Source organism: Phyllobates terribilis, unplaced genomic scaffold (genome assembly GCF_046119375.1).
Source record: "Phyllobates terribilis strain yellow unplaced genomic scaffold, ASM4611937v1 Scaffold_1__5_contigs__length_1240528914, whole genome shotgun sequence".
Taxonomy (NCBI): Eukaryota; Metazoa; Chordata; class Amphibia; order Anura; family Dendrobatidae; genus Phyllobates; species Phyllobates terribilis.
This window is the reverse complement of record NW_027362761.1, coordinates 1,073,677,616-1,073,704,647: the sequence shown is the minus strand read 5'-3', so window position 1 is coordinate 1,073,704,647 and position 27,032 is coordinate 1,073,677,616. Positions and strand designations below refer to the sequence as shown.

Here is a 27,032-nt window from a genome sequence, read left to right as displayed (position 1 = left end):
ATATTAGTGATACGCCACTACCATCTGTGTTAGAGTTGCAGTTTTTTAGTAACAACAACTCCTCAAAAAATGTAATAAAATGAAGTCAAAACATTCTCTGTACCCCAAAATGGTACCCATTATATATGAGGGCTTACATAGGTTCAGTGATGGAAAAAATACTGAAATGTTATAGGTCTCAGAAAATGGCTACAGAAATAACTTTTCTGAGCAAAGTTTTAATTTTTTTAACCACTAAATATGAAAACAAAGTATACAAATTCGGTATCACCGTAATCGTAGTGACCCGGAGAATCATACCGCCAGATCAGGGCTACTGCACAATGACAACCATGAAAACAAGGGTCAAAAAATAATGTAATAATTGCATTTTTATTTTAATAATTTCACCCTACTGTAAAATAGGAAAAAGGTCCTGGCATTTCCAAAAGGTCTCCTGCAATTCCTGTATATGTGCAGTGTGAGTGCACAGATAGGAGTGCACGGCTCTGCAGCCCCCTGTGACCCTGCGCCCCCACTACTGCTGCCAGGAGGAGGAGGAGGACTGGGTGAGGGCTGGGCAGGAGGATGGATGAAAGCCGTTGCTACAACTAAAGAGCCTCGGGGCTGATACTCCGGCGTCCCTGACACCCGAGCAGGGCAACCACAGTGCCGCACTGATTGCAGGACTCGCCCCTCCATATAAAAGGCGCAGCTCACCCGCCAGCGACATTTTATCCCTGGACGCCGACCAGATCGCACAACCATGGCCGACACCCTGAGGAGGCTGAGCAACAGCGAGACGTGCAAACTACTGCAGGACAAGCTGGAGGACTGGTACAAGGACTACCATGTGAGTGCCACTTTATATGACCAGTGCATGACTGTGTCCTCCATACTGTAATATCAGCGGATTATCGCTGGTGACTGAGCGTGCACACATCTGCGACATGTGCGGGGAGGGGATTAGTGCTGAGCCCCCTCTTATATCACAGCATTACTGTGTCTGGGCGATGTGCAGCCCGGCCGGAGAAAGCGGTAACCAGGGACGCTGGTTGTCATGGAGACAGGAAGCCCATCCATGGCAGGAACCAGAGCCAGGAACTGGCAGCTTCTGTGTCAGCCCCACAATGCTGTGCCTGCCCTGCGCTGTGCTGTGCCTGGCCTGTGGTGTGCCAGCTGTGCTGTGCATGCCTTGTGCTGTGCCAGCCGTGCTCTGTGCTGTGCCTGCCCTGTGCTGTGCCTGCCGTGCTCTGCCTGCCCTGTGCCAGCTGTGCTGTGCTTGTGCAGTGCCAGCCATGCTCTGTACCTGCCCTGTGCTGTGCCTGCCATGCTCTGTGCCTGCCCTGTGCTGTGCCTGCCATGCTCTGTGCCTGCCCTGTCCTGCTCCGTGCCTGCCATGCTCTGTGCTGTGCCTGCCTTGTGTTGTTGCGGTTCTGTGCCTGCCCTGTCCTGTGCCTGCCATGCTCTGTGCTTTGCCTGCTTTTTCCTGTGTCTGCCATGCTCTGTGCTGTGCCTGCCATGCTCTGTTCTGTGCCTGCCCTGTGCTCGTCCTGTGCCTGCGCTGTGCCTCCCCTGCGCTGTGCCATAATGCACACATTGATACTGTTTTTCAATGTTAATCTCCATTACCCCAGCAGTTTAGGCTCTGCTCCTTACAATAACTACTTTGCACCTTGCAGGTATTTTTTTCTTTGAATATTGCATTTTTTGCACATTTCTATGTGCAGTTTTGAGTAGTTATGAGCCAGACTGGCTTATACAGGCCCTCGGCTACCAGAGTTCCATTAGGCTCCTCTTTGCTTTCAGTTTTTCCTCCTCACCTTCCAAGAGCTATTACTTTTTTCTTTTTTTTTCGTTTTTTAGTGTTGTATTCAGGTTGCTTTTTTGTGGTACGAGTGGTATATTTTATCTTTAATATTTTGAGGTCTGCTCTGTTTTTATTCTCTTTTTGGGAAGCGAAATTAACAAAAGCACATTTACATTTATATACCACATATATTTTTATTTTTTAGATTTTATTTACGTTCTGGGAAGATGGGGTGATATGATTTTTATTATTTAAATAAATAAATATAATTTATTTATTTTTTTGTAAGGTTCAATGTAAGCATTATTATCTGTGTAGTTATAACTATGTGAATAAGCCCCTATTATGGGATCAGTTTTTTAATGAATATAAAGTGTTCAGAATCTTTATGTAGTTTTGTCCCCAGGTTGGTGTCCGTTGCTATGGTAACCTCCTAACATGGCACATTCCACTGACCCCAGGCCAGTCATCCATCCTCATTCATCCCCCATCCCACCCACCAATCTGAGAGCACATAAGACATGTAGACAACAGTCATTATGGGAAATGGGAATGTTTTTTTCACTAATTCTACCTCTCGCACTAAGGCTCATGAGTCTTCAGCAAAGTTTCGCTTGTCCTGCCTCTGCCTCCTTGGTGGTCCATGGGAGTGAACTGGTGTAACATGAAGCTTGTGGACCCCAATGCAAAATCTGAAATGGGGCCCAAACTATCATGGATCTTAATAGAATTGGTCTCATATGGGACAAAGGGATCTTTTGGGCCCCTAGGCTCAAGGGACCGGGTGCATCTACAACCCCTGCATCCACAATAGTTATGACCCTAGGAGTGAAGGGGTTTAGTGGCCTAAGGTCATAAAGGAGTTAAGGCCACCATACACATTAGATAAAAATGGGCCGATGGACTATTGTTTGTTGGATAAATGTGCGATCATTCAGCATTGTCCCAAAGTACTCCACAGGCTACATTGGCCAATACTGGATTTTTTTGGGTCACTGATGCAGCCAGTGCTGATCGCTGTCCGAAAAAATCCAACACTCCCGACCAACGTTTTGAGCATCTACGAACATTCATTGGTCGAAGGGAATGATTAATAATTTGATCAAACCACATTTATCAAATCATGATTTAGGCCAGTGAAGGGGTTAGAGTCAGCAATGATTATACTGTAGGGCAGTGAAAGAGTTAAATCTGCGTTCCTGATGGTTTAAGGCTAGGTTCCCGATGAGTTTTTGATGTTACAGATTTTCTGCACCCATTAAATAAAATACGTTACTTTCTAACGTATTTCCACAGTATAATCGACCTGAGATGACTGCACAGCACTGATTGTTCTGCTGCTCTGCATTATCCTCTTTATTGGATAGATGCCAAATAACTAAGAATGGGTCTTACCCTTTCTATATGTCACATACTGTAGCTGCAGGATTCCTTGTCTCGTCTTTTCCTGCTTCTTGTTGCCTTAGTGACCTAAACAATGTATGTGAATAGTAGATAAAACCACCAGTCACCACGTAGATCCGGGTACTGAAACAGTGGTCAGACGGGAAGTCAGGATTTGCTTGGTTATAAATTATCAATTTTTCACACCTCTAGTGAACAATCAGAGTGAGGATATGCTGCCATTTATTAAAGAAGAACTTCCACAAAAAGTTATTATCCACTAATCCTTTCTAAATATGCATGTGATGTACTATGAGTGCATTAAAATACTTACTGATTGGCGTCTTCACCAGTTTGCAGTGTTACTCCAGTCCCATTCTGGATCACTCCTCCTCCTCCTCTTTGCCGGCTCACATATGGACTGTTGTACGAGGCGGCGCTACTTACACCAACGTAAGCCTATATAACTCCTGAAAGAAGCTCCATAGACTCACAAAACGACGTCAGGTCCACAAACCTCAGTGTGATCCGATTGAAGTCACACGATCTAGAGGAGAAGTGAAGTCGTGCTGGAAACCGGGGAAGATTGTGATTGGTAAGGATTTTAATTCACCAACACACTACATCACATATATATGTAGAAAGGAGTAGGGGATACAATTCTTGTTGGCACTGCTTCTTTAATGTTGCATGGTAGTGACAGATGTATCACAAAACTTAAATAAGAGGAATTATGTTCAGTCCATACTCATCACTTTCTCCCCAGCCATGTGAGCATTACAGCCAATTAGTGTCCGCCGATGGGCTGCAGAGTCTACATTTTGTCCGAATGAAATAAACTGTCTTTTGCTCCCTGCTGGATGTGTTACCAGCAGAATGGAGGTTAGAATCAATTATTTTTTATAACCTCTCTTTGCCCATTGTCCAATAGTGGGTAATTTATTTAAAGTCACAATACATTATAGTTTAAAGGGAATCTGTCAGCAGGTTTTTGCTATGTAGCCTAAAGACAGCAGCATATAGAGACTGAAACACAGAATTCAGGGGTGTGCTTTGTAGCCTAAAGACAGCAGCATATAGAGACTGAAACACAGAATTGAGGGGTGTGCCACTTGTCAAAGTGCTGCTGCTGTTTACTAACTGTGAAGGATTTATCACTAAGAGATTAACATTGCTGGACTAGTCTGACCCCGCCCCCTCCTGTGATGAGCAGCTCACTGTCTATGGGCTTTGTACACTGAGAGCCTGGTGTGGGCGGGGTTAGCTTCCCCAGCTCTGCTTCATGCTGCATCTCAGAACTCTGATTGTGTCACAACTGCTGCACCCAGTAATCTAAGTGATAAATTATTGAAGTCAGGGTCTCTTTATCTACATAATGCTGCTCTCAGATGAGGTAGCAAAAGCTAAACCAATTAACCATGAAATGCATACCAGATGTCAATTTAAAGTGCCTAATACATTTGTTTCTTCATGAGGAAGGCTCTCACAAGAGCTCTCTGGCAGCGGCTTATTCTGCTCTCTACATTTAAAATCCATGCATGCTTTGACAAGCCAAGTGTACATGTGTATGGTGCAGCCATGAGAGAAAGTCAGCCGAATGAGTATTCAACTGGCAGCTATCTAATTTGTATGGCCACCTTCAGAAAGCAAGTATCAGTTGAGAGATAATTGAATTACTGAAGTATTAGATAGTAACATAAAAATTACATAACTATAGAAATAATACATCAGATAAATAAATGATCATTTGGCCAAAAGTTATCTCTCCAGAGTCCACCATACACAGAAGCACTTGGTCTAGTGCTCCTATGTTCTCTATGAAAAAGCCGCTGCCAGAGTCTTCTGCCGGTGGCTTATCTCCTAGAGACGAAAAGGATCGGTCATTGGAAATTGAACATGCTGGATCCTTCTCTCCTCTGATGTCATCTGTTGGGGTCGAGTTGAGAGGCCTCCATTAAACTTTAGACTGTTGGCCGATCCTGCGGATATAAGTGAGCTCGGTTATTAGTCCAGTGTTTATGGCAGCCATAAGTCATCAGGAAATGCTGGTGTTCATAGGGTTATATCTTTGGGAATTCAGCTGTGGAATATTCTGTTGTAAGTGAAGATAAAATAAGCAAAGTCAAGCTAAAGAGGTTTCAATTTTGGAAAACTCCTGTCCCACAGTTGCAATCCAAATTAAACCATGAACTGCACTTTACTCACCCTCTCCTGGTGCAGTGCTGTGTCTCTGCTGATGCTACCAGTGTATGTTACTGTCTGCAGCGCTAACATCATCTTGATACTGCTGCAGACAATAAAAGAACTCAGCGGCTCTGCCCAAGTCAACGGCACGAGCCGCCAAGCTCCATGATTGGCGCTGCACACATTAACAGTCACTGGGAGCAACGGTGGAGATTCAGCACTGGACCCAGGGAGGGTGAGCAAAGTACACTTTATTTTTTCAAAAACAAACTGCAGCTGGGGGACAGTGGTTTTCAGAAGCCATTTAACCCCTTTAAGCAATTTGCAAATCTAAGTAGAATACATTTCTGAGGTCACCCTACTCTTTAGGGACACAGACCTAGACACCTGCAATTTAGTAAGCAAATTAAGTCCAGATTTATGACCCCACAATCTTCTCCTGGGTATATGATTTAATCCTGAAACCCAATAGATGCAAGTGATTTAATCGGCGGTGTTGCTTGACAAGCCAGTTCTGTTTTATCATTTAATGGCAGGAGCTGAGAGCACCCCCATAATACGGTCGCACACAAGCCCGTCTGTCTGTGCCATAGAAGTTGTTAGCTATTGCCTATTGTCTTTGTGTAATAGTGGGGAAGGACGCAGCCTTCCTTTGGCACTGAAGTAGTTAAAGAAAGTGTTCCCGTAGTTAGACCTCTCTGAACTGTTGGTAGGCCAAACTAAAGGGTTAGCTTCAGTGGTCCAGTCAGTAGAGTAGAGGGGGAACTTAGTGCCCTGATCAAGCCTTGAGTGTTATAGAGCTTGTTCCTGGCATAATTCCTTGTGGGCTGCAGTACCTGTAACCAGCCGCAAGATGCCACTGTCCTGGGTGCAGATGTCAGGTTGAGTCTGCTAGCAGTGTTACAGACAGTGATGGGGTTAATGCTGTGTGATGGCAGCCCACAGAGGGTGGGCACATTAGGAAAATCCCTGCTTAGTTTCCAGGGTCAGGAAGTGATGAGTAATAAGAGATAAGACAGTGAATTGTATGGGCAGCCTGACTATATGGTGGCTGCTAGGGTAGACGGGAGCTCCATACCCTCAGACAGTGGGATCACCAGTGTAAAAGTCTTGTTAGCCGGCCGGAGAAACTCAACAGAGGTATTGAGGACCCGGGGCACTTCTAGTCTGCAGGAAGCAGAGGAAGATAAATAGGACTCCAGGCTAAGACGTGGGGGAGATATTGGATCCGAAAAACTGTTGGTATTTCAGACGAGTCTCTTGGGCTAGAGATTAGAGTCACAGAGATGCTTCACTTAAAGAGGGAATCAGGGCTGAAGATGTTGCCAGCGCCTGTGAGGGAGATAATAACCTGTCGGGCCTTATCCATTATATCTGCCTGTAAATACTGTACATATTCCTCTTCCCCAAGTAAAATCCAAGTTATGGTTAAGAACCTCGTGTCCTCTGAATTTATTGCTACCCTGGTCCCAGAAGAAAAATGCCTGGAGACAGCCGCGATCGGATGGTTTGAAGTAAGTGGAGAGCACCACATACACAGCCACCACATCAGAGGGAGCACACTTATTGTCTGTAGGGTGCCAGAGCGAGAGGGGGTTACAGCTCGCCCACGACTACCTCGCTGAGGCACCTTACATTTGCATTGCTTAGTATTCATATGAAAGGTTCTTGAGCCTTTATTCTCTGAAGAAACTTATACCCCCTACCATTGACAAAAAAACCTGCACACAAGACGGAGCATGTATGCTCATGGTGGAGTTGGGAGAATTAACTCTTACCGACCGCTATCTTATGTGTATGGCCGGCTTAGCAGCACATTGCTCACATTTCTTCCTATAAGGAAGCAGAGCTTATAGTAAATTGAGTCTGTGTATTTTCTGGCTATTTCACACTTGCTGACATGAATAGACTTGCAGCCGCTGCGGTTCCTTTTGATCTGATTGTTCAGTTACTGTAAACACAGATAGCGCTGCTTCCTCCCACATTATATTAATGGTCTGTCAAGTGAAAATGGTTGCCATGTAATATAATGCATTGGCAAAGCTAGTTAGCAAAAACCACATTAGGCAGAAGTGTAAACATGGGCAGGAAAAGTATTCAAAGGGTTATCCGCCAGCAGAAAATTATCTGGAGATGATGGGACTTGTATTTTTTCAACCACGGGTGACAGCAAGTCCCACCTTAGTACTGGAGCTCTGGTGTTACTACTACAGTTATGCTACTTTTAGATGGGGGGCATAATTGAGGAACTCAACCCCATTCCCAACTGTCAGGGGTCTAAACACGCTGGCGTGAATGTTCACCTGATGAACGTTGATTGGGTATGATGATTTTTTAGCCCGCTTAAAAATTATCATTCTCGGCAGCCAATTGTGCTGCTTAAACAGGAGATGTGCTGCCGAAAACAATGTTATTCTATGCGTGAGGAATGATCATATTAGAGCAAGGGTGTGGACTGTACTGTCGCGTTCCTGCCCTTGAAGACACCAATCACATTATGGGAATAAGTGTTATGTGTCTCTTATATATATTGTGTCATGTGAAGTGTAAACCATGTCCTGCGGTTTTTAGTGTGTATTGTAATATGTAATGTGAGTAGTGTGCAGCACGGGTTGTCTACAGTGTAAGATAAGTAATATATAAGTATAGAGCAAGACATAGGTTAGGACATAAGGTAGTGACTTAGGGTAAGATGGACTTTGATAAAGCAATGTGAGTGTAATATGCTTAATGTGCAGCAATGTAATACATAGTGTTTGTGATAGGAGATCTGCATACTGCAGAGACAGACATAGTTAAAGTTCGGGACTAGCCCATAGTGGGAAGGGAAAGCCCTAGTAAAAGAGGACTGCTTCCTGATAGCAGATCAGATAGGGAAGTTTGTTAACCAAGATCAAGTTCAAGTTGCAGTGGGCGAGAATCTATCGTTCGGTGCAGTGGGAAGGCCTTACTGGGATCTCTTGCGGACATTCCTGCAACGTCCGGAGCTCAAGGACAGGTACTCTGTAGAGTGCCTTATCCTCTGGCGTACAGAGGAAGTTGGATGTGGAACCGTGTTAAGGGAAGGTAGCGGATCCCGGGTAAGCTGAAGGACTGGTCGGGAAAATCCCTGAGGCTGACAAAGCCAGTAAATGTGGGGATAGTCCAGGAGAAACGGATAGTAATGCTGAAAAAGTATTGTATTAAAGGGGTTTTCCCAAAACAAAAGTTGATTTTAATCAATAGATCTTGGAATAATAATAAGTGTCTGACTGTGCAGGAACATGGTCTGATCATACCACATCTCCTGGGCAGGGGAGGAAGCGAAAGAGTATATGGACATTATAGCAGGGGATCACAGCTGATTCTTTTTATGGGGTAAAACTTTTCCCTGCCTGTTTTTAAACAATGTTTTACTTCAAAGAAAGAATCAGCTGTGATCCCCTGCTGTAATGTCTGTATACTTTTTTCCTTCCTCCCCTGCCCAGGATATGTGGTATGATCAGACCATGTTCCCACACGGTCAGACACAGCCATTACACAGTACACAGCAGGGGCACATTTATAAGATTATCTCAGCACAGGGACATTTTATTTAAATACATCCAATTGTGGAAGTTATTATTATTCCAAGATCTACTGATTAAAATGAACTTTTGTTCGTGGGAAAACCCCTTTAAGGAAACAAATAATAAGAAGTGTTGTGCCCAATACTGCGTGTTACAATACAATAAATTTGAACTATCCAGTAAACTTTTGTGTTGAAACGAACTGGGTGTCTCCTGAGTTATGTGTGCCTGCCTCGGAAGATGGAGGCCTGGGACACCGGCGGCCTCCTACAAGTGAGTGTGATACACCCCACACCTGACAGCACATTGGGATTGGGACATGATTTTTCTGTAAAGTGCTGGGGCGCTATGGAGCAGCAGCTCGTCCCCGGCTACCGCCTTCAGTTACTTTACATTAGCAATCGTTCTATGCCCTCGTAAATGGCCGATCTAAACAGGTCATTAAATGACTGCTGGTTAGTGACGCGCCCCCCTAGGCCGTGGGGTACTCGGCAGCCGGGCCGGTCGTTGCTAGGGGAGATGTCACAGTGGCGGTGACCCGGTCCGTGACCCAGGGCGGTCAATAAAAGGGGAAATTTATAGTTTTTGTATTTTAATGTTTGTGACGCCACCTGCAGTATGTGGCTAAAGGGAGCTGCCGCTGCGGAGCAGGTCCTCTGGAGCTATTGTTAATGCAGCAGAGTTGGTTCACCTCTCCACAGGTAGAGCTTAGCTCCAGGGCAGAGTAGTGGGGATGTAATAGATGTTGCTGTTGGTCAGGGTGGTGCAGGGGATGATGGCGCAGTAATAATTCGCAGAGACAGTGGGGTGCAGTCTTCAGGGTTTTGCTAACAATTTTTAGACTCCAAGTTACCAGGGCCAGGGTACCTCCCCACGCCGTCCTGTGTTTACCCTGGGAGGGGTTCAGCAAACTCCCAAGTACCTCCGGAGTACGTAATGGGACCCCGTTCTGTGTGCCTTTTCTGGTCGTCTTCCCGCGCTGGCTCTCACCCTCCTGCCCTGCGCCTCACACCCAGTGTCCCAAGCCAGTGACCGCGAACCTTGTCGGGCGACGTCTTCTCTGTCCCCTGGGTCCTCTATGGCCACCTTTTCGGCGATTTAGATGTGGCTGCTGGCTGCAGCACCTGAAATGCTGTACCATCCAGTTATCTACCTGAGACTTGAAGAACTCTGCTAGTTTAGGCGACGGTCCCCTCTCTGCGGCCTGATCCTTCCACTCCTGGTGGGTTTGGGCGCACGGGTGGCTTCCGCACTGCCCGTGCCCCTGGAATCCTTTCTGTTCTGGAGCCTTCCTTCCTGCTCCTCTCTTCAGTCTGTCCTGGGCCTCTCTCACTAGGCCCTCTTTCTGAGCAGAGCTCCTGCAGAGCTCCTGCTCCACATACTCACTCCTCACTGTTCCCTCAGACTGTTCTCACACTGTGAACTGACTGACTGGACTCCCAAGATGGCTTCCCCTTTTTATATCCTCCTTCTCAAGTGCTCCCCTGAACTTCTTCCTCCACCCACACCCACTACATAGTTCCCCCTCTCTTAGTTCCCCCCACTCCAGCCAGGGACAGGGCTCAGCAGCGCAGCAATGTATCTTGCCCCTCCTGCTGGTCTGGAGTAGTGTAGTGTTGGATGCAGGTGTTAGGGTCCCGGGCAGTACTCCTTACATGAGAGTGGGATACCACACTTCTGGGTGAGATGCAGTACCTCTGTGGCGACTGAACCCACAAGGGCGCCACATTAGCTCGTGTGTAGCCGATCGCTGGTCATTTAACAGCTATGGTCGACATACAGTACAGACCAAAAGTTTGGACACACATTGTCATTTAAAGATTTTTCTGTATTTTCATGACTATGAAAATTGTACATTCACACTGAAGGCATCAAAACTATGAATTAACACATGTGGAATTATATAATTAACAAAAAAGTGTGAAACAACTGAAAATATGTCTTATATTCTAGGTTCTTCAAAGTAGCCACCTTTTGGTTTGATGACTGCTTTGCACACTCTTGGCATTCTCTTGATGAGCTTCAAGAGGTAGTCACTGGAAATGGTATTCCAACAATCTTGAAGGAGTTCCCAGAGATGCTTAGCACTTGTTGGCCCTTTTGCCTTCACTCTGCGGTCCAGCTCACCCCAAACCATCTCGATTAGGTTTGGGTCTGGTGACTCTGGAGACCAGGTCATCTGGCGTAGCACCCCATCACTCTCCTTCTTGGTCAAATAGCCCTTACACCGCCTGGAGGTGTGTTTGTGGTCATTGTCCTGTTGAAAAATAAATAATGGTCCAACTAAACGCAAACCGGATGGAATAGCATGCCGCTGCAAGATGCTGTTGTAATAATAATAATAATAATAGTTTATTTTTATAGCGCCAACATATTCCGCAGCACTTTACCAATTTTAGGGGGGACTTATACAGACAATACAGAATAAGCATATCTCATATCGAACGGAGTGAGGGCCCTGCTCGCGAGCTTACAGTCTATGAGGAAGTGGGGGAGACACAAAAGGTAAAAAGTACATATATTGTATAATGCAGCCTTGATATACTGAATAGGATAAATAATAATACATGGACTGGTCGCCAGCCAGTATGTGTGCAGTCCTGACAGAGGCTTTTATGTGCATGGTTGGTTTGAACCCGAAGTTGAAGAAGATTTTAATATGGGGGAAAGCTGGGATGGACAGAGTGTGTTTAGGTGATACGCCAGTCTAAAGAAATGTGTTTTTAGGGTTCGCTTGAAACTGTGGGTATTGGGAATTAATCGAACTGTCCTGGGTAGTGCATTCCAGAGAATTGGCGCAGCACGCGAGAAATCTTGGAGACGGGAGTGGGAAGTTCGGATTATGGAGGATTTTAGTTTCAAGTCATTTGCAGAACGGAGGGCACGTGTAGGGTGGTAGACTGAGACAAGGGAGGAGATGTAGGGGGGTACTGAAGCATGGAGCGCTTTGTGGGTAAGCGTGATAAGTTTAAAACGAACTCTATATTGGATGGGCAACCAATGCAATGACTGGCACAGGGAAGAGGCATCTGAGTAGCGGTTGGCGAGGAATATGATCCTGGCTGCTGCGTTCAGGACGGATTGGAGAGGGGAGAGTTTAGTAAGAGGGAGACCGATTAGTAGAGCGTTGCAATAGTCAAGACGAGAATGAATAAGAGCGACAGTAAGAGTTTTTGCCGAGTCAAAGGTGAGAAAAGTCCTGATTCTTGAGATGTTTTTGAGGTGTAGATGACATGAACGAGCGAGTGATTTGATGTGAGGAGTGAAAGAAAGATCTGAATCAAAAATGACCCCAAGACAGCGGGCTTGTAGCTGGGGAGTAATGGTGGAGCCACAAACGGAGATGGCAATATCGGGCACAGGTAGATTAATGGAGGGAGGAAAGACGAGTAGTTCAGTTTTTGACAGATTCAGTTTTAGGTAGAGGGAGGACATAATGTTAGACACAGCAGAAAGACAATCACTGGTCTTTTGTAGTAATGCAGGGGTGATGTCCGGAGCAGAGGTGTATAATTGGGTGTCATCAGCATAGAGATGGTACTGAAAACCGAATCTACTGATTGTTTGTCCAATAGGAGCGGTGTATAAGGAGAAAAGAAGGGGGCCTAGGACTGATCCTTGAGGAACCCCGACAGTAAGAGGAAGTAGGGAGGAGGAGGAGCCGGCAAAAGACACAGAGAAGGAGCGGTCAGAGAGATAAGAGGAGAACCAGGAGAGAACCGTGTCCTTGAGGCCAATAGTGCGGAGCATAGTGAGGAGGAGCTGGTGATCCACAGTGTCAAATGCTGCAGAGAGATCCAGGAGAATCAGCAGGGAGTAGTGACCATTAGATTTAGCTGTTAGTAGATCATTAGAGACTTTAGTGAGGGCAGTTTCAGTAGAATGTAAAGAGCGGAAACAGATTGTAAAGGGTCAAGAAGAGAGTTGTCTGAGAGATAGCGGATTAGACGGGAGTGGACCAGGCGTTCCAGGAGTTTAGAGATAAAGGGAAGATTGGAAACAGGTCTGTAGTTGGCCGTGCAGTTCTGGTCGAGGGATGGTTTTTTAAGTAATGGTTGTATGCTGGCGTGTTTAAAAGAAGAGGGAAAGATACCAGATGAGAGGGAAAGGTTGAAAATTTTAGTTAGGTGAGAGGTGACAGCTGGAGCAAGGGACTGAAGGAGATGTGAGGGAATAGGGTCGCTGGTGCAGGTGGTAGGGCGAGAAGATGCAAGGAGCCTGATCACTTCATCTTCCGTGACTGGTTCGAAGTCAGAAAATGAGCAAGATACAATGTGGCGGGGGGGAGCATGCATAACATTTGGGGATTGGGAGAAAATTTCCTGTCGGATATGGTCAATTTTTTCTTTGAAATAGTTAGCCAGATCGTCAGCGCTGAGGTCGGTGGTCGGGGCCTGTGCTGTTTGATTGAGGAGAGAATGAAACGTGTCAAAGAGTCGTTTAGGATTATTGGAAAGTGAGATGATGAGGTTGTTAAAGTAGGTTTGTTTGGAGAGGTGAAGGGCAGAGTTATATGTTTTCAGCATAAATTTATAGTGGAGGAAATCTTCGGGCAGATTTGATTTTCTCCACAGCCGTTCAGCGCACCTGGAGTACCTCTGGAGAAGACGTGTTTGAGGCGTGTGCCAGGGTTGTCGCCGTCTATGCCGAATTGTTCTTTGTGTAGGAGGTGCGGCTTCATCCAGGGCGCATAGCATTATTTTGTTATAATGCTTCAATGCAGATTCGGGACATGAGAGGGAGGAGATTGGGGCCAATGATGATTGCAACCTTTTTATAAATTTCTGGGTGTTAATGGCGCGTAAATTTCTATAAGTGTGGACGGTGGGAGTGTCTTGAGTAAAGTCACAGTTCTTGACAGAGAATGAAAGAAGATTATGGTCAGAGAGTGGAAGGGGAGAGTTAGTAAAGTCATGTACTGAGCAAAGCCGGGAGAAGATCAGGTCCAATGTGTTCCCGTCCTCATGTGTAGGAGAATTAGCAAGCTGTGAAAGGCCGAAGGAGGAGGTTAATGATAAAAGATGCGTGGCAGATGGGGAAAGAGGATCGCCAATTGGGATGTTAAAGTCTCCCATGATTATCGTGGGGATGTCGCAGGATAGAAAATTTGTAAGCCAGGCAGCAAAGTGATCCAGGAATTGACGGGGGGGACCTGGGGGGCGATAGACAACCGCCACTCGCAGGGAGAAGGGCCGGTAGAGTCTGACTGTGTGGGCCTCAAAGGACGGGAAGATAAGGGAGGGTACAGGGGGGATAACCTGAAAAGTACATTTTGTTGAAAGAAGCAGACCAACACCTCCACCTGATCTGTTGTCAGGTCGCGGGGTATGAGAGAAATGTAGGCCACCATAGGAGAGAGCTGCAGCGGCGGTGGTGTCCGACTGCTGGATCCAGGTTTCAGTGAGAGCCAGAAGGTTGAGGGAATTAGAGAGGAAAAAGTCATGGATGTAAGAGAGTTTATTACAAGCTGAGCGTGCATTCCAAAGGGCACAGTTGAATGAGACAGAAGATATGCAGGGAATATTAATGAGATTAGCAGGGTTTCTGAATGTAACAGGGAAAGAGTTAGTGTTATTATTACTGGAGGGTCCTGGGTTGGGAGAAATATCACCTGCGACTAATAGAAGGAAGATACAGAGAGTGAGCAGATGTTTGAGTGATTTGTGAGAGCGTTTCCTGCGTTGTATGGTGGGAATGAATGGATCTGCGTGGTATAACATTGTGAAGAGAGCATGACAACTGTACATAGGAGAAGAGAGGAGTGAGGGATTAATATGGATGAAGTGTGCCGCATTTGTGGGTGAACGGTGAATGTGGATGATTGTAGCAACCAGAGTATAAATGGCACAGATACAAATGGTGAATACTGTTTGCCAAAAAGATGACCTGGAAGCAAGTTTGTTTGTTTGTCTTGCATGTCTTACCTGTCTCCTGCCCTGTCCAACTGCCATTTTCTAACTGCCAGGGCACTTTGCTAAATTATGGCACTTCGATAAAGTATGCATAAATGCTATATGCATAAATGCCTCCCCTTAACTAAGTCTCAATATATAGGGACGTATCTGCTTAGATCTGCACAGATTTAACTCATTAACAATCAATCACTAGCTTAAAAGACAACAGGAGACCATAAAGTGCAGGGAAAAAAAAAACAGACTAGTAAACTCGGCATGGATCATAAACTCTTAAAGTAAGTGTGATGACCTTTAAGTATCATGGAATAAAAAAGCTAGAGGAGTGAAAAAATATATACCAGAAATTGATAGGCTGCAGAGCATTGCATGGAGATATAATGCAGTTTTCAGGACAGATCACACAAGCAGTGAAAAATATATACCAGAAATTGATAGGCTGCAGAGCATTGCATGGAGATATAATGCAGTTTTCAGGACAGATCACACAAGCAGTGAAAAATATATACCAGAAATTGATAGGCTGCAGAGCATTGCATGGAGATATAATGCAGTTTTCAGGACAGATCACACAAGCAGTGCCAGAAATTGATAGGCTGCAGAGCATTGCATGGAGATATAATGCAGTTTTCAGGACAGATCACACAAGCAGTGAAAAATATATACCAGAAATTGATAGGCTGCAGAGCATTGCATGGAGATATAATGCAGTTTTCAGGACAGATCACACAAGCAGTGAAAAATATATACCAGAAATTGATAGGCTGCAGAGCATTGCATGGAGATATAATGCAGTTTTCAGGACAGATCACACAAGCAGTGAAAAATATATACCAGAAATTGATAGGCTGCAGAGCATTGCATGGAGATATAATGCAGTTTTCAGGACAGATCACACAAGCAGTGAAAAATATATACCAGAAATTGATAGGCTGCAGAGCATTGCATGGAGATATAATGCAGTTTTCAGGACAGATCACACAAGCAGTGAAAAATATATACCTGTAAGAAGAGAAGAAAGATGAATATTAGCAATGCCATTTTCTAACTGCCAGGGCACTTTGCTAAATTATGGCACTTCGATAAAGTATGCATAAATGCTATATGCATAAATGCCCCCGCCATGCTGGTTCAGTATGCCTTCAATTTTGAATAAATCCCCATCAGTGTCACCAGCAAAGCACCCCCACACCATCACACCTCCTCCTCCATGCTTCACGGTGGGAACCAGGCATGTAGAGTCCATCCATTCACCTTTTCTGCGTCGCACAAGGACACGGTGGTTGGAACCAAAGATCTCAAATTTGGACTCATTAGACCAAAGCACAGATTTCCACTGGTCTAATGTCCATTCCTTGTGTTCTTTAGCCAAAACAAATCTCTTCTGCTTGTTGCCTGTCCTTAGCAGTGGTTTCCTAGCAGCTATTTTACCATGAAGGCCTGCTGCACAAAGTCTCCTCTTAACAGTTGTTGAAGAGATGTGTCTGCTGCTAGAACTCTGTGTGGCATTAACCTGGTCTCTAATCTGAGCTGCTGTTAACCTGCGATTTCTGAGGCTGGTGACTCGGATAAACTTATCCTCAGAAGCAGAGGTGACTCTTGGTCTTCCTTTCCTGGGGTGGTCCTCATGTGAGCCAGTTTCTTTATAGCGCTTGATGGTTTTTGCAACTGCACTTGGGGACACTTTCAAAGTTTTCAAAATTTTTCAGACTGACTGACCTTCATTTCTTAAAGTAATGATGGCCACTCGTTTTTCTTTACTTAGCTGCTTTTTTCTTGCCATAATACAAATTGTAACAGTCTATTCAGTAGGACTATCAGCTGTGTATCCACCAGACTTCTGCACAACACTACTGATGGTCCCAAACCTATTTATAAGGCAAGAAATCCCGCTTATTAAACCTGACAGGGAACACCTGTGAAGTGAAAACCATTTCCGGTGACTACCTCTTGAAGCTCATCAAGAGAATGCCAAGAGTGTGCAAAGCAGTCACCAAACCAAAAGGTGGCTACTTTGAAGAACCTAGAATATAAGACATATTTTCAGTTGTTTCACACTTTTTTGTTAAGTATATAATTCCACATGTGTTAATTCATAGTTTTGATGCCTTCAGTGTGAATGTACAATTTTCATAGTCATGAAAATACAGAAAAATTGTTAAATGAGAAGGTGTGTTCAAACTTTTGGTCTGTACTGTATGTTAGCCCAACATCGTGGGTAAAACATCTACAGAATTACTAGTACATGCAGAATACACAAGTCACTACCACAACTGAGCAGGAACTGTATAGACTCACAACTAGTGTTGAGCATTCCGATACTGTAATATCGGGTATCGGCCGATATTCGCGGTATCGGAATTCCGATACTTAATTCCGATACTTTTACAATATCGGATACCGGAATCGGAAGTTCCCATAATGCCTGCGCTCTGCAGTGTCTGTGAAGGATGACAAGTTGGATGGCAGCGCGATCCAGCCTGTCATCAGAATGCCATCCCAGCGGGGGAGAATTCTCCTGATTGTTTAAAAGCCGGCGGGCGGTAAAAAGCCGCCGGCTTTTAAACAATCACACAGCCCCATACTGCTTCCCCGCAGCCTCCCACCCCGATCCTCTGCTCCCCTCGCCACCTCCAATCCCAATCGTAAATTAGGACCGGGCGGGGAGCGCAGCACCAAGGAGCGAAGGACCCGGGCGGGGAAGCCGGCAGTGAAAAGACTTCACCGCCGGCTTTCCCGTTCTGTGCTGCGCTTTCCCGCCGGTTATTTCAAATGAACAGCTGAGGTATCAGGTGATGCCGATCAGCTGTTCATTTGAAGTCGCCGCGGTGCCCTCAGAGGGTTCATGTGAGTTCATGCTTGACTGCATGAACTCACATGAACTTTCCCACGGCCGCACAGGTCAGCCTCACCTCCCAGACCCGTCATGATTAGTGTGTGTGCGGGGTGTGTGTGCGGGGTGTGTGTGCGGGGTGTGTGTGCGATGTTTGTGCGGGTGTGTGCGGTGTCTGTGCGATGTGTGCGGGGTGTGTGTGCGGGGTGTCTGTGCGATGTTTGTGCGGGTGTGCGCGGTGTCTGTGCGTGCAGGCAGACATAGGCCGATGTGACACTACTACTCCCATCGGCCTATGTCTGTCCCCCGTCCACTCCTGCCAGCAGGATCAGCTCGATGGGAGCAGTAGTTCCCATCAGCCTGATCCTGCTATTTAAATTGCCCTACTGTGTCCCCAATAAATGTTAAATACATGTCATTGGTGGCCAGTGGTTACCTAAAAGAAATTAGTTCATACATTACCTGTCCCCGCCGATCGCCACCTAAAATAAAGTAAAAAATAAAAAACTACACCTATACTCACCTAGACACCTAATTCCCCGAAGCCATCGATCTCCTGTAATAAAATATAAAATAATAAACCACAACCTTATCCTTACCCCTCCGTAGTAGTCCACGAGTGTCCCACGAAGATCTCCAGTTCAGAGCAGCCACATAGAATGTGACCGCTCTGAACCGCTGCCGCCGCTAGAATGACAGCATAAGCGGGTTCACCGGAGTTCAGGCAGCGCTGCTCCGGTTAGCTGCTTTACGGCCCTGCTGTATCGTGAGAAATTCCCACGGTACAGCAGTGCCGTAAAGGAGGTCTCCGGAGCTGCGCTGCCTGAATGCACTCCGGTGACCTCAGTCAGTGGCTCCCGCTGCCGGGAGCGGACGTGTTCCCGGCAGCGTGAGCTTACAGCAGCCATGACAGCTGTCACCATCTCCAGATGTGACAGCTGTGCATGGGAGATCAGCGCAGGAACGTGGACAGGTAACTATTATTTTTAGTAAACTAAGAATTAAATAAAATTGTGTGTTTTATTTCAAATAAATTATTTTTTTCTGGGTGTAGTGTGTGTTTTTTCTTTTTAACACTTTGTAGGTTAGTAATGGGGGTGTCTTATAGACGCCCATCATTACTAACCTGGGCTTCATGGCAGCTGGCGCTGACATGAACCCCACCACTATTACCCCCTGCCACCGCACCAGGGCAGCGTGGAAGAGCGAGGCTAAGTGCCAGAATTGACGCATCCTAGCCTGGGAGGGGGCCAATATTCACGGCACCCTTCCTGGGCTATTAATATCAGCCCCCAGCTGTCTGCCTAGCCTTTGCTAGCTATTAAAATAGGGGGGACCCCACGTCATTTTTTTTGGGGGGGTCCCCCATTTTAATAGCTAGTAAAGGCTAGGTATTCAGCTGGGGGCTGATATTAGTAGCCTGGGAAGCTCCGTGGGTTTTACCCCCTTCCCAGGCTTCAAACATCTGCCCCAGCCGTCTGCTTAACCTCCGCTAGAGACTAAAATTATGGGGGATCCTTTATTTTAACACTAAATGACATTTGAGGAGTTAATAAAGATGCAGTCCCTAAATTATTATTTATTTTTTAATTAATTTTTCCCAAAACTTTTGACGTGGGCTTCGCCATATTTTTGTATGCCAGCCAGGTACAGCATCCAGCTTCTATGAACGCGCCATTTTCCGGGGCGGCTGCAGACTGCAATTTTCAGCGGGGGGGCAGAAAGCTTGGGCCTCCCTGCGCTGCAGATTCCATCCCCCAGCTGTCTAGTTGTACCTGGCTGGACACAAAAATAGGGAGAAGCTCCACGTTTTGTTTTTTTTAATTATTTCATGAAATTCATGGAATAATTAAGAAAAAAAGGGCTTCCCTATATTGTTGTGTCCAACCAGGTACAAATAGGCAGCTGGTGGTTGGGGGCAGCCCGTTCCTGCCTGCTGTACCTGGCTGGACACAAATATAGTGCAAAGCCCCACGTCAATTTTTTTTAAATTATTTCAGGAAATTCATGAAATAATTTTTTTTTAATTATTTCATGAATTTCCTGAAATAATTTAAAAAAAATTGACGTGGGGCTTTGCACTATATTTGTGTCCAGCCAGGTACAGCAGGCAGGAACGGGCTGCCCCCAACCACCAGCTGCCTATTTGTACCTAGCCGGACACAACAATATAGGGAAGCCCTTTTTTTCTTAATTATTCCATGAATTTCATGAAATAATTAAAAAAAAAAATGCGTGGGGCTTCGCCCTATTTTTGTGCCCAGCCAGATACAACTAGGCAGCTGGGGGCTGGAATCCGCAGTGCAGGGAGACCCAAGCTTTCTGGGCCACCCCCGCTGCAAATTGCAGTCCGCAGCCGCCCCAGAAAATGGCGCGTTCATAGAAGCGCCATCTTCTGGCGCTGTACCCAACTCATCCAGGGCCCTGGTGCGGTGGCTCACTGGGTAATAAAGGGGTTAAGGCCAGCTTGGCATTATCAGCTGGCCCTAAGCCCGAAATTCATGGGGTCACGCCAATATTAGACATGACCACCATGAATTTCTAGTAAAGTATTTTAAAAAACACAACACCCAGAATAAAGTCCTTTAATTGAAATAAACATAAACACACAATTCTTTATTGTTCTAAATTAAACCATACTTACCGCCACGCCCATTCCAGCTGAAGCCAACGATCTCCTGCAATAAAAGTAAAATAAGTAAAATAATAAAGCAACCTCATCCTTACCTTTCCATGGCTCCCACGACAGCTTCAGCTCTGCTACATCGAGATGACAGGCTGGACCGCAGCAGAACGCTGCCATCCATCCTGTCATCCCGCAGACACTGAGAAGCGCAGGCATACTTCCACTCCTCAGTGTCTGGCTGTGACGGCATCCAGATGAGCCGAGGTCATGTCCAATGAACTCAGCTCACCTCATGTACGTCACTGACAGCGTGGGAAAATTCTCCTGCACTCAGCACTTCAGCGTGAGAATTTTCCCACGCTGAATGGATGACGTCATCCAGATGGATGACATCTGGATGACGTCACAGAGAGACACTGAGGAGCGCAAGCATGCCTGCGCTTCTCAGTGTCTGCGGGATGACAGGCTGGATGGCAGCGTTCTGCTGCGGTCCAGCCTGTCATCTCGATGTAGCAGAGCTGGAGCTGTCCTGGGAACCATTGAAAGGTAAGGATGATGTTGCTTTATTATTTTTCTTTTATTGCAGGAGATCATTGGCTTCAGCTGGAATGGGCGTGATGGTAAGTATGGTTTAATTTAGAACAATAAAGAATTGTGTGTTTATTTCAATTAAAGGACTTTATTCTGGGTGTTTGTGTTTTTCTTTAACTTTGACTATGGGGTTAGTAATGGGGGTGTCTTATAGACGCCTCTCCATTACTAACCTGGGCTTGATGTCATCTGGCATTATAAGCTGACATCAACCCCAGCCCTATTACCCCACTGCCACCGCTACAGGGCAGTGGGAAGAGCGAGGCTAAGTGCCAGAATTGGCGCATCCTATGGATGCGCCATTTCTGGGGCGGCTGACGGCTGGTGTTTCTAGCCTGGGAGGGGGCCAATATTCATGGCACCCTTCCTGGGCTATTAATATCAGCCCCCAGCTGTCTGCCTAGCCTGTGCTAGCTATTAAATTAGGGGGGACCCCACGTTATTTTTTTTGGGGGGTTCCCCCATTTTAATAGCTAGTAAAGGCTAGGTATTCAGCTGGGGGCTGATATTAGTAGCCTGGGAAGCTCCGTGGGTATTACCCCCTTCCCAGGCTTCAAACATTTGCCCCAGCTGTCTGCTTAACCTCCGCTAGAGCCTAAAATTAAGGGGAACCCCACGCCATTTTTTTTTTAAATAAATCCTTTATTTTAACACTAAATGACAAGTACAGTAATCAACACTATTACTGTACTTCATATATATGTGACTGACATGTTTCTATCTATCTAATCTATGTGTGAAGCTCTATTCTGTCTGTTATAAATTGTCGGGTACCGCTGCTGAATTGCCGGCCGGCTTTCTTAAAGAGACGGTGCATGAAAACACTAATATTTTTTTAAATAAATCCTTTACACTAAATGACAAGTACAGTAAGCAACACTGTCACTGTACTTCATATATATGTGACTGACATGGTTCTATCTACCTAATCTATGTGTGAAGCTCTATTCTTTCTGTTGTAAATTGTCGGGTACCAGTGAATGCCGCTGATGAATTGCCGGCTTTTCATGTCATTCTACATTATTCTTAGTTGTTTTACTTTATGTAGAATTAACCTACAAGGAAAGAAAGGGTTTATTTTCATTCCGATATTTGTGTCCCATTGACTTGCATTGGTTTCCGGTATCGGAATCGGCGATATCCGATACTTTTTGGGTATCGGCCCGATCCAATCCGATACGATATTTCCTGATATCGGAAGGTATCGCTCAACACTACTCACAACAAATAGATTGGGATGTTCACTGTTCACATGAGGACTGGGTGTGAAATGGAACAATGCTGTATAAGTACATGGAGGCTGTCTGACTGCGGTAGAAAAAAATTAGTAGACGGAATTTAGTAAAAGGCCAGTACGTAACGAAATACTGTACAAAAATGCTATCACCTAAACCTTTTTTAAATATGCCTGTAATGTAGTCTACTTGCATTAATATGTACTGATTGACATCTTCCCCGGTTCCTTGCACCACTTTGGTCCGCTTCTGGGTCACATGAGCGCTCCTCTTCTTTGCCAGTTCACCCAGGGACTGCTGTGTGGGGTGGTGCTGCTTCCACCAATGTGAGTCTATGAGACGAGATACATTGATGGAAGTAGCACTGACCCACACAGCAGTCCCTGTGTGAACTGGCAAAGAAGAGGAGCGCTCATGTGACTCAAAGAGGACTGGAGCAATACTTGAAATGGAAGACCGCGATCTTTAATACAACCACGCACTATAAGGGCAGGTGCAGACGACCGTGTATTCTCCCATCCGAGAGAATCGTCACGATTATGCAAATGACACTCTGATCAAACTCTAATCTGAGTTTGATCATAGTGTGATCTCATTTTCTCGGTTGAGAAGATGGAGAAGAATTTTTTCCATCTTCTCCATTCTGTCAGTTCATGGAAATCTGTCTGCACTTAGATGTCATCAGAGTGCTGTCTGATGGTTTCCGCGGACTCATTGACTTTCATGGCCGAGTGCGATATATGGGATTACATTTAGGCATGAATCAACTTTTTTCCTCCGACGTGCATGGCCCCTTAGACTAACATTAATCTGAGTGCTATCCGATGTTTTGTTGGATCAAAAATACGGTCGCCTGCACCTGCCCTTATACTGACATGTTTAAAAAGGTTTAGGGGATACAAATTTTGTCAGGAGTACTTATTTAATGTCAAAATAAACTTCTTTATTCGTCATGATCCATTAAACATAGTGTGTTACATCTGTATTTATACTAACGTGATTTAGAACTGAAAAGCACAAGCGGATATATCCCTGTGTTTGTGGACTATGTTGCAGCATAATTCAATAGCTCACACATAAAGAAGTTCATTTTAACTTTACATGCTGACATTTTTTAAAATTCTGAAAATGTAAGTTCTCTGCACAATCCTGATCTGTCACATACTTGAAGCCAATAGATGATTGCTGGACTGACAGATGTAGTAAAAAAATAACACCTGATTCTGCTAGAATAAGGGCTTATTCTCCATTGTACTTGTCCATTTTGTGAAGAGCTGTAATAGAGCTTCCGTAGAGGCTGATGAGGCCTCACCTGTACACCATGTCTCTGTATTCATGCAGGACCGGGTGTAATGGGGCTGTGCATCTGCTTGTTCAGGCTCCGTGCTCAGGACCCACCTTTGGAGGATCAGTATATATGCAACATATTAGAAGTTTCTAGCTCATTACATTCTTATGTTGCAGCTTGTTCCGCAGCGTCTCTATTGTGTTTGTGCCTCATGATTATATTTTGTTTTTGTTTTTTTTGCATTCACAGATTAATTCTTGTGATCAAAATCTGAACATTTGCTGTGAGCTTCTTGAGTTGAACTCTAAAATCCAGGGACAGCTGTTCACCATCCTTAATTTCACAGCAAGAGAAGGTAAGACACAAAATTGATGCAAGCTCTCATCACATGGACACATCCTTTATAATTTACAGCTATGCACTGTGCACGTGTGTACCAGAGGCATATAGCATACACAATAGGTCCTAGAGCGAAAAGGAGAATGGGTCCCCTTTGCAGCAGCTGCCTCACACCATTATTACAATTGTCTCTCCTTTCTCCATCTCAGTCGTGAAAAATGACCCCTCCCACACCACAAATTGGCAGCTTTCTGCCTATGCACAGTGTACACAGAAAGCTGCCAATCGGTGATGGAGGCGGGTTTATACAGAGCTCATCATTATGGTGCACTATCCCTTAGCAGGTTTATTATTCCTCTAGTCATAATCTCCTCCTGATAAAACAGACATTTTATAAAAATGACATAGCTGGTGTGAAGATCTTAGGTTCTGGGTTGTAAGTAATCACCTAGGCAGGTTAACGATGCAACAATATTTTATTATACATCCATGGTAATACCACAAGTCCAGGTAAATGGAAAAAATACAGTTCTCTCACTCCTCAAGTTCCCAACCTGGGATCATTAGTTCCACTGACTTTGTATCAGGCCATACTCACTATCTCCCATATTTTGGTTGGTCCACAGATTTCGTATCTCCAGCCAGTATAGTCTATAGCCACAGTTCACGATCCTCCAGGCAACAGATAAAACGATGGAAGCACAGGTATCCAGTAGCAACAGTCCTTTAAGAAAGTTTAAATTCAAACACCATATCCACAACTGTAGCACGTTCATCCAGCTTAGTCAGTAACTGATCTCCAACACTCCATAAGCCATCCATCGGCTCCACGTCCACAGCCATCGGTCCTCTCCCTTCGGCGTCCTTCCACCAACTCCCACTAAACATGTCTCCTCTTTTCTCTGGGCTCAACCCCCTTAAAGGTCAGAAGTGATGACACCCTCCCACTTAAGCATTTGCTTTTAGCTAAAACAATGAAGAATATTCCAGAAGCCTTCATCTGAGACTGCATGTAAAACCCCCTCTGGTGACTGCTCCACTGTGTCTACAATCAACATTCACACAATGGGCCTAGTCGCTGTTTGGACAATGATTTAAGGCTCCTGACATAGTGATGAGATTACTGGAATGCTGGACAATTTACAAGTAAAATTAGTGTACATAAACTGACAAGCAAACAGAACATTAATAAAACACAGCCAGCAAATCTCTAATAAAACACAATAATAATATTGACGGAAACGGTGCTCCATGCTGGAAAAGTCTTAGTCTTTAGTAAGTGGGCAACTCCTCACAGCTGGAATCAGAGTCTCTGTCTCTGTTATACTGCACGTGGATTTAGTGGCAAAACTTGGTGACAGATTCCCTTTAAACAATAGATTATTTTTTGATCACACATGTATTATTTACAGCAACTACCTAGACATTAAAATTTATAAAAAATATATATTGACTTTTGTAGGACAGTTTTGTGGGCACCCTCTGTGGCACATGCGGAGGTCACTGTGCAGAGAGGGAGCAGGATGTAAGCTGTCTATATCACGTATTATTATTGGTGTTATCCTTGGTTTCAGTTTTATAAATTATGTGTTTCTTTACGTAATCCAATCATGTTGGCTCAAGCCATAAAGTCCTCTCCAGAAAACAGACGCGTTTAGTCATTTTCTACTAATACTTTCCCTCTAAATTCCACTTACTGGAGGGGGAAACCCATAAGTACATTCACTGCTCTCATTTTGAAAGAGGCCAAAACAGCCTTTATTGTATGTGCCCTTACTACATATTCTCATCTAACTACTTACCACACATGATTTTGCATTTCCAATCAATACAAATGAAGTTCTAATTAATTTTTAGATCTAAACGTGTTTTCTAAACATCTAACTTTTTTCTCTCTGAAAGGTGGTCAGTATGCCGGAGTTGAAACACTTAAGAGTCGCTTTCTGCCATGGCTGGGCACCTGCTTCTCCAACGCTTCATGTGCAGACAGCAGCTTCTCTCTGCTCCAGGTACATCACCAAAATCACCATAAGTGCAGAATAAATTAATTCGGCTCCAAGCACATAAGAATGTGTAGTCTGCTGCACACACACATGCAGGTGGATAGGATACCGTAAAATATCCCATAAAAAAAAACCCATGCTATGTGGTCTTTTTTTTTCTTCTAAATATACACTATGGTAATCAAAGGCCGAACCATGACACTGTCAGTCTTCCATTGGAGGTATACATAAAGTCTTAGTTGATTCACCAATAATTGTAATCTATTTATTTATTTTATTCTCATATCAGACTGATTCTATTCTATGGCCATATTTATCCATAATCAATCATATCGTTTGCAGCTGTAAAAACTATGGAGGTTAATTGTTGCTAATTCTCCCCTATTTTATTATAAAAGTTGCAGATTTCTTTATGAATCAGATGTTCTTGGAATTGTCAGATGGGTTGAAATTTTTTTGTTCCTGCTTTGAGAACTATTTTGGAGAAATTTCAGAAGGAATTTTTTTTATTATGTTTGCTTATATAGCACCACTATATTCTGCAGCACTTTACAGACATCATCATCACTGTCCCCATTGGGGCTCACAATCTACATTCCCTATCAGTATGTCTTTGGAGTGTGGGAGGACACCGGAAAACCAGGAGGAAACCCACGCAAATTCCTTGCAGATGTTGTTCTTGGGGGGATTTGTATCCAGGACCCCAGTGCTACAAAGCAACAGTGCTAACTACTGTGCAATATATCCACAGAAATAGTCATTTGTGTTTTATTAGAAAGCGCTGTGTCTTATCCTTATCTTCTGGGTTTAATATCCTGTTCTTGCCATGATAGAGGAACCACTACAATTACTTAACATTTTAATTACACATTTTTATAGAAACTTGTGTATTAGCACAGAGATTTTTGTAAGTCAAAAATATGAATAAAAAAGACCTAAGTAGTTTTCATGTGGACACATAAACCAAGTGCTTCAGTAGCTTTAACTACTAGGCCAAGTTCAGTATTTTACATCAGTATTTGTAAGCCAAAATCTGGAGTGGAACAATCGGAGGAAAAGTATACTAGAAACTCGTCACCACTTCTGTATTTATCACCCACTCCTGGTTTTGCACACTGTGGGCGCTGTGAGGATTCCCAACTCTGCAGTCACTCTATGTGACTTTCTCGTTTAATCAACCCCTTTAATCAACCTTCCGAGGTCCAGTGCTAAGTCTCTGTCATGGATATGGCCATTATTGAGCTTCTGTAGAGGTGAAGTCATCTCTAAAACAATTGTAACCAGGGGCGTACATAGGAATC

At 44.6% G+C, this 27,032-nt stretch overlaps 1 protein-coding gene across 1 annotated transcript in view; it reads left to right on the top strand.

The window, feature by feature from the left end:
* Positions 1-578: 578 nt before the first annotated feature.
* SPATA18 (spermatogenesis associated 18) overlaps positions 579-27,032 on the top strand; it is a 58,333-nt gene continuing 31,879 nt past the window's right edge. The window contains exons 1-3 of the mRNA XM_073645502.1: positions 579-832; positions 23,639-23,744; positions 25,631-25,737. Of these exons, the coding sequence (XP_073501603.1) occupies positions 746-832; positions 23,639-23,744; positions 25,631-25,737 (300 nt within the window). The 5' untranslated portion in view covers positions 579-745. The remainder of the gene's footprint in view (positions 833-23,638; positions 23,745-25,630; positions 25,738-27,032) is intronic.